Source organism: Syzygium oleosum, unplaced genomic scaffold (assembly GCF_021117445.2).
Source record: "Syzygium oleosum isolate NSW1041296 unplaced genomic scaffold, Sole_v2.1 Sole_v2.57, whole genome shotgun sequence".
Classification (NCBI taxonomy): Eukaryota; Viridiplantae; Streptophyta; class Magnoliopsida; order Myrtales; family Myrtaceae; genus Syzygium; species Syzygium oleosum.
Window position 1 is genome coordinate 695,484 of NW_026607541.1, and position 8,098 is coordinate 703,581.

The window sequence follows — 8,098 nt, forward strand, 5'->3', positions numbered from 1 at the left end:
ACTTGAGATTGTGGAGACTTAACGTTGATATGAGGATAGTGCATGGTAAACAAGGTTGTCTCCCAAAAAGCTCTACACTTCATACTCTATTCCAATAATTTGAGTTTGTGCTTAGAAAGAGAAAAACAATGTACAACTAAAGAAGATAGAGTAACTAGAAACTTTACAATCACTTTCATTCCCCATCACCAAAGCACAGTTCTTAAGCACATTTCAGTTTGCAGATCCATTGAATGTCAAAAAGAGACAAAAGGAAACTCATAAAATAGTATGTCTAGCTGATAATACTACTAATATCATTCTCCAAAATGGTGCCAGGCATTATGGTGGTAATATACCACTTCCAAGTATAATCAGAACTCCTGAAAATAGAGACTTCGAGCACGACCCCACTCCGCTTAGTCAATTCGAGCACGCAGACATCTCCTTGACACCGAGAAGTTCCTCTTGCGAAGGCAGATGAACCTTGAGATAACTTTCCAAAGCAGCGGTCTCCTGGAAACATGATTAACTTCACCGGCCTCGAATCCTTCTTGTGCGTTAGTGTCACAATCTGCACGCTTCTCTTGATATACATTTGCATGAATGTGTTATAAACCGATATTCCATAATAGCCTTCTCGAAACAAATTGGTGTCATGATCATGTCAAGGCATAAACATTCTAAGTAGGAGGATAAAGAAAAATATTAACCCAAAACATGTACTCTCCAAGGTTTTCACGAACCAAGGAGACGACGCTGTCTCAGAGTTTCGAAGATGCTAGTGTTGAAACTAGGTAACCGAGAATCTCACCACTGTGCAAATTTTAACATAACTAGGGTACATCACGGGTATGAACGTAGGATGCTTTTATTTGAAATCCCGGGCCCTTTCGATTGCAGCAGGACATGTCACATTAGATCTACGAGCAACTGGCCTAGCAGAGATTGCTCTGCTCGCAGACTTTCTGATCATGCCTGTACATTGTTTATAAAAAGATAATAATTTCATCTTAAAATCCAAAATAAGATGATGAAATTCCTAAGAGATATGAGCCAATGAACAGACTCAAATGTTACTAGGAATTCCGGTTTCATAGGAATAATCACCATTTTCACTAACCGTACCAGATTTCTCCTTTTGAGCAGCCGAAGCCAATGCCGACTTTAATTTTTTTTCCTTATTTTTGGGCTAGGCCAACTATCCTCCGAGATTTCAGCTAAGATATCATCAGTTTCTTCCTTCTTGAGCAGAGGAAGTTCACATTCCGGTTCTGATTTATCCGTTATAATGGGTTCTGTGGGATATTATATCTCTGAAGTGCTTGTATCGAAGATCACGACCTGGAAGACCGAGCTCGGTTCGTACGTGAAAAGTACTAGTTTGCCAAAACCGATGGAGTAATAGTCTGTGAACTTCTGCCATCCTTGGCCAAGCCAAGCCATGCCGTCACGCCACTCCAACTCCACTGGCCAAACTGTTGAACCGCTTGGAACCTTGAGAAACACTGAGCCTGGGAGGTCACTCCCATGTCTCTGCAGAAGCCTCGTCGGTATCTCCTATTGAAGCTTGTTTGATGGGTCAAAGAATACTCACTCTATCAAGAAATACATCAAGCCATTGTTGGACAAAGCAGAACAGATATTTGAAGAACACACACAGGGATGGTTACAAGCCTTCCACTCTGGAGAGCGTCGGAGACTATGATCCTGAAAAAGTGAGGAGGCTCGGGCGATACGGGACCATTCCGGTAGTGAAGTCATCCTCTTGGAGAGGTGGTTTCTGATTCAGATCATGTACATAATGCATTCACTCGATCTCAGCCTTTGCTAGTGACTCAGTCCTTGTAGTTGAAGTAGTAATTCATGGGTTGGTGGGAGTGGTTATTGCATTTAACTTCCTCTTAATGGATGCAAACGATTGCACGATAGATAGTAAAATGTTACGTATGAATGATGGATTTGATGCTGATATTAATATTTGGCTTCTAACAGATGAACCTGCTTCTTAAAAATTGTCTTGTCTAATTAGTCTCGAAACTCAACAAAATAAAATACGGGAGTTCCCACTGGTTAACTTAGTCATTTGTTTGTTCATCAATTTAACTTCACCTAACTGCGACAAAGTCCCAAGTTGCAAGAAGAGAGACATGTAACACTAATTCCACTGAGCGGGAGACCGTTTATACTCCATTTGAAGTAACAATGTACATTTACTTTTGGAATGAAATGCGATCATACACCTAAGAGAGAATATGTCTTCAATCTGAATCTAATCATTCCTCTTATCTGTGATAATTATGATTAACAAAACACTGGAGACGAAAACAAATATATCAAGATAGCCAAGTCTATTCTATCAAATAACTATGATAGGAAGTCCAACGGTGGCAGCTGATTGGTATAAGGTGTCCCAAATGCTGTGGCAACGTTGTGATCATCAAACCGGGACAGTGGGTCTCAGCGCAGCAAGTGTTTTCTTAATCCTCATGAAAGCCTCTTGTATAGTCTTGAGAGAAGCAGCATACGAGATGCGGATGCAGCTGTCATCCCCAAATGCATCCCCGGGGACCAACGCAACCTATACAGAATAGCATTGAGGAAAATTCCCAAAGTCAATTGGAAGCAGCACTATGATTCAGTAGGATGTTACACCTTCTCAGCATTGCAGATGTCAACATTTGGGTGAGGGGCAACAAAGGAATTCGGTGCAAACACATCTGCAAGAGCTATTCTTTTTTTCCTGCATCTAGAGGAAGATAGACAAGCACTTCAATGATACATACCTGGGCCCGGTCAATCAGGTATCGGCAAAGTGACTCCGAGCCATCAATTATGCCAAAGCCTTCAACTTCAGCTCCATAGTAACAGCTCAAGTCAATGAAAAGATAGAAGGCTCCCTGCATATGGAAGCACGTGGCATACGAAATTGCAATGAAAAGTGATGAGAAACAGCAAGACAGAAGGCCAGAGGAAGACCAAATGAGAATGATTAGTTTGTTTGCTGGGTCAATCTCTGATTTAGTACCTGAGGTTCTGATATCTTGACACCCTTCAGTTCCCCAAAGCTTTTAACCAAGAAATTTCGCCGTTCCTTAAAAGCTTGTACCATAGTCGCGACAGTTTCGCCTCCAGCATATCCCATCGACAGAGCAGCAAGTCCTGCCTTTTGAGATATGCTGCTGGCACCAGAAGTAAACTGCAACAGAGCAAAGCAAATTCGGCCATGCTGATGGATAGTGCCAGACACAAGATTTGGGGAATTGAATCAGAAAGTTATTAGTTCAGAAGGTTGTATTACTCAAATTGGCCACCACCTTAACAATTTGCTTCATCCAACGTCAAGTCTACTTCATCATATTCGGCCTCAAAAACCAATGCTCTTTCTCTGTGATATAAATTTCTCCACTGACATAAAATTTCCTCTCTCTACCAAGTTTAATTCCAATGAACTCCTAGGCAACCTCCATTGACAGCTTCATCATTTGCACATTGTTTCTTTCTATGACAAGTTAGGTTGTGATGCAGCATACCTGGCTCTGGATTTTTGCACAGGCTGAAATGAAGTGCTTTGGACCAGCAATATAACCAAGTCTCCAGCCAGTCATTGCGAAGGCCTATAGATGTTACAGCATTTCAAGATTAGATATTTTTATAAGGGCATGTAGTTGGATATATTCTATCATAGAAGCAAAAACGAATATGAAAAAGATAAATTTCATGAGATTGAAATTTAGGAGCGAATAGTTCTCAAGAAGGAAAGGCTTCCAAATACCTTAGAAAACCCGTTCACAGTGAGTGTCCTCTCCGACATTCCAGGCAGAGATGCAAAACTTGTATGCGTAGCTGGGGCATATATAATGTGTTCATATATTTCATCAGACAGTACCTGAAAAGTTTGCCATGGAATTTTTCCAGAACTTGTCAACTCAATTGAACATATGTAAGGAGCATGAAGGAAATCTTAGTCTGCTTCTAATACCAGGAGCCTGGGATGCTTTGCGACGATCTTAGCAATCTCTTCAAGCAATTTTTTTGGGCACACGGACCCTGTTGGATCCGACGGAGAACAAAGAATCAAAAGCCTGGATTTCTCAGTAAGCGAGTCTTCAAGAAGCTTAGGGTCCATCAAGAAATCGTCAGAGATACTTGTTGGAACAATAACAGGTGTGGCATCAGCAAGCCTTGCTATTTCAGGGTAACTCACCCAAAAGGGAGCTGGAATTAGAACCTGGGACAAGAATTCTAATACATAAATACGCAAGGGAAAAACACAAAACCATAATTAGAAGAACAGCACTAAACGTTCCTCCAAGAAACATTATGCAGGGAAATTTTATGCAAGTTGAAAGTACAGGTGACTTAAATTAAGGAAAAGAAAAAATAGCGATCCAAAGATGAAACAAATGGCTAGAATGATCAACATCATTTAAGGGGCGAGACTAATGAAACCAATACATTGGCCAAGACAAGAGCGATGGGAACTTCATAAGGGAAACTTATTGTGGCAAGACTAAAAGTGACAGGCAAAATTTGAAAGCAAAAAGCTGAGCGTTGCAGAAGGATTAGTGTAACAGAATGCATGTACATTGGATCAGAATTGAATGGCTAGCTGCCTAGACTGGATGATTGAAAAGAACGATTTTGAAGCCTGAGCGATACAAGATATGTATCTGTAAGATGGCTACATCTAGATTGGGGAAATTCTCTTGCTCTAACTTCATTAGAGAAATTAATAAGATTGATCGTTTCATATTCACCGTATTCAACTTTTCAACTTCAGGGTTTACACACCTTTTTCTTGTAATTAGCATATACCCGTTGCTAATATCCCTTTTCATTACCTTTTATTGCAATTTCAAAATGAAACTACATATGAATTCATCACTTGCTGCACCACAGCAAACAAGACTATGCCTAGGCCACAATTTAACATTCTTTTGGTTTATATTAATAAACAAATACCAACAGTATGTCAGACTTTTCATAGAACTGCAAAGATGTTGGAAGTAAAGTAGGCCAAATCACTTGCCAAAAGCATGCAGTAGTCTTCCATGCCCGGCCATTCATGACATACTCCATTATAGGTCGATCAAATTAAGTGTCTACAACAGGATGAATAGGTGACAGGAGCAAGACTTAAGACAAAGAAATTATAATTCTGATAAAAAGGGTGTGGAATTATTTCTTCAGCCAGATTCATAACAAACTACCGAGACTATATGACCAAGATGTCATCACTCATCAACTTCACAGATGTAAAGTTATGTGACCTATCAGAAGACATTGCAACAAACAAGAAGTGGCTTAAAGCTGCTTTCAACTGCTAATTTACTCTGAAAGTTCAAATATTATCATAGATTCCAACAGTAGGCAAAATTGCCTCACTCCAGCATTAATGACTTGTGGAATTGGAATTAAAACAAGGAAATAACTGAACATGTATCAAAATCAAAAAAATTTCAAACAAGAAGTGGCTTAAAGCTGCTTTCAACTGCTAATTTAGTCCAAAAGTTCAAATGTTATCATAGATTCCAACAATAGGCAAAATTGCCTCACTCCACCATTGATGACTTATGGAATTGGAATTACAAAAAGGAAATAACTTAACATGTATCATAACCAAAAAAATGTCACAAGCATGATATCCTTAAGCAATGGGCAGACCTCATCTCCCGGAGAACAGACAGCCAAAACTGCCTGATGAATGCTCTGTTTGGCACCATTACTAACAACAATCTGATCTGGTGTGTATGAGATCCCATTCTCCTCTAAAAACAGATATAGAAAGCATGAATAAGCAAAGCAATAACTGGTAATTTTCATAACTAAATGTCCTGCACAGGACTTAAATGTCAATATATTGATCAGTCCTTTTAGATGGTAACGGAGTGAGTAACAGAGAGAAAAACCTTTTAGCTTGCGACAGATTGCTGTGCGGAGTTCCAATGTGCCTGTATTTGGTGTATATCTTGTATAACCTTCCCGAATAGCATTAATTCCAGCCTGCGGAACAGAAGTGAAAGAAGCTAATAATAATTCATTTGATCGTATAGATCAGATAGTTAAGGGACCTGAAAAATTTTACCTCAGCTATGACAGAAGGTGTATCAAAATCAGGTTCTCCAGCTGCTAACGCAATAACAGGTACACCAGCTCTTAAAAGAGCAGTCGCCTGGTCAGTTATAGCAACCGTTTTCGAAGGCTTCACAGAATTCACCCTTGGACTCAGAGTGGGGTCAATGTCCATTTGTCCTGGACCAGCTTGTGCTTTCACCACTGCGGTTATTCTGGGCAACTGTAATTCCTTACTATTATCTACAGATCTGGCAAGTAACAAGGATCGTCAGTGGTGAAATCCAACAACCCCCCACTAAAATATAGCAAGTCGAAAGTTCTCGAGAATCATACACTGCTTAAGCAGCAATAGAGAACCTTTGTCATGCACAAACCGCAACAAAATGCATGTATACATTATCACACAGACACCATTTAAATGCAGTTTGGTTGAGCTAACAGCATAAATTATCATTTGCTCTTTCTTTTCCTACAAATTCCCTTTTCACCTTTTCTTCCTCTCCTTCACTAGTAGGATCATAGTGAACAACCTAAGGCCATGGATAAGCGATAACTCACATGATATCACCAATATTCATCTCCCCTTGTGACGATTTAACTGCCAGCGCGGCTGATATCTACCAAACTAATATGCGAATGAATTAACACATCTGCCTCTGCTATTTGAAAATACAAAGCCACGTCTGGACATCTCTACGGGGACTATGCAATACAATTCCCGAACTGTTTAAGCTATCAACACATTCTTATATTCGCAGAAGGAGATCCAGAACCATCCACAATCATACAACACAAGGATCAAATCCACTTTGAAATAGTACAGAAGCTGATCTTGTTTCTACACAAACCCAGAATCAAAACTTGAAATTTCCCAGCGAAAACAACAAAAGAAAAGCATGAACTAGACGTACCTAAGGGAGAAACGGGAAGGAAAGTAAGCAAACTTGAAGGTACCGCTTGAACTCGCATAGCTGAATAAAAGAGATCGCTGCTTCGGATGAGCACGAGACTGTGAAAAGCCAATGCCAGAGGGAGCACCAGCATTAGCAGCCATGGGAGATTGGTGGGTTCGGCTTGAGCTCGCTGGTACAGTTGGTGGATTTGTCCGCAAATGTGAAGGAAAAGCATCATTTTATAGTCTACTCTCATGAAGAATTTGGAGGAGGGGTTGGCGGGAAGCGAAGCCCAGGGTTTGTTGAGAAGCAGACTCTTCAAAATCCCAACGACTATCTTTGACCGTCCAGATAAGACCGGTTTTAGGTTCGGTCATGGAAATCTACGGTTCAGATACTAGTAGATGTGCATCTCGGCCGTCCATGTCATCATAGCGAACCATTCTGCTGATGGGACCAGGGCAGTTCTTTCTTTGGAGGAAAGTTTTTGTGTGAATAGCTGGTTTGGTAGAACTCATTTCAGACCCGCATGATTTGGAGGTCCATTCGCATTTGGTGGGTGCTAGCAGGAAGTGCTCGAAGGATACACTCCACGTGTCAATCGCCATCGCAATGTAACGAGCCAATCCCATTGCCTGGATCGTGTAAGTAAGTATTGAGCCGAGTTTACATTTGATTTGAAAACCATTGATCTTTCAGGGGTGCGCTATTCTGTATGTCATTGGCATGTGACGTAATTGATGTAAGGCTCCTTCGGAGATGGCCAGATATTAGCAGCAAGCTAGACGACCGGATCACAAAATAGAAGATAATGACTGATGAGGTTGACTGGTTCGCTTGCGTTGCAGTTAGTGAGCTAGCGGGTGAAGTTACACGAGACTTTCTGCTAACTACTGCTTCGCCATCCTGGGAATTGTCTAAATGCCAGATTCTTGCCGGAGTTTTTCACATTTAATTGTGAATAATTTATTATAAGTAACTCAAAAGAACATGTTTGTTAGAAACACGGAGTTCCATGTTTCTAACTAACCATTCTGACCACATTTTTTCAATCAATAGATTAGTTAGTTCTTCGCTCATAACTTACGACACCTCAACAGAGATCAAATAGTTTCTATAATCCATCTACGAAGCAAAGTTCGTATGAG

General features: G+C 40.5%; 1 protein-coding gene and 1 pseudogene across 1 annotated transcript; both read right to left on the reverse strand.

Annotated features, from left to right (window-relative positions):
• Nucleotides 1–251: 251 nt before the first annotated feature.
• LOC130136985 (B3 domain-containing transcription factor VRN1-like) lies at nucleotides 252–2,192 on the reverse strand (annotated as a pseudogene).
• A 103-nt stretch (nucleotides 2,193–2,295) lies between these two features.
• Nucleotides 2,296–7,145, reverse strand: LOC115663821 (bifunctional aspartate aminotransferase and glutamate/aspartate-prephenate aminotransferase-like). Its single transcript, XM_056307649.1, has 10 exons — nucleotides 6,969–7,145; nucleotides 6,068–6,305; nucleotides 5,892–5,985; nucleotides 5,647–5,750; nucleotides 3,962–4,210; nucleotides 3,755–3,868; nucleotides 3,513–3,596; nucleotides 3,008–3,178; nucleotides 2,766–2,879; nucleotides 2,296–2,560 (listed from the first exon to the last, which is right to left on the reverse strand). Exons 1-10 carry the CDS (start codon nucleotides 7,109–7,111, stop codon nucleotides 2,420–2,422), a joined length of 1,452 nt encoding a protein of 483 aa, XP_056163624.1. The 5' UTR covers nucleotides 7,112–7,145; the 3' UTR covers nucleotides 2,296–2,419.
• Nucleotides 7,146–8,098: the final 953 nt, after the last annotated feature.

Bases quoted from the DNA above. Each gene is read 5' to 3' on its own strand.
- LOC115663821 (XM_056307649.1), bottom strand. From the start codon at position 7,111: ATGGCTGCTAATGCTGGTGCTCCCTCTGGCATTGGCTTTTCACAGTCT. The intron at 4,211-5,646 runs GTCTGCCCATTG...TTCTTGTCCCAG, and splicing joins TCTGTTCTCCGGGAGATGAG to GTTCTAATTCCAGCTCCCTT. The intron at 3,597-3,754 runs GTATTTGGAAGC...TAACATCTATAG, and splicing joins CTGTGAACGGGTTTTCTAAG to GCCTTCGCAATGACTGGCTG.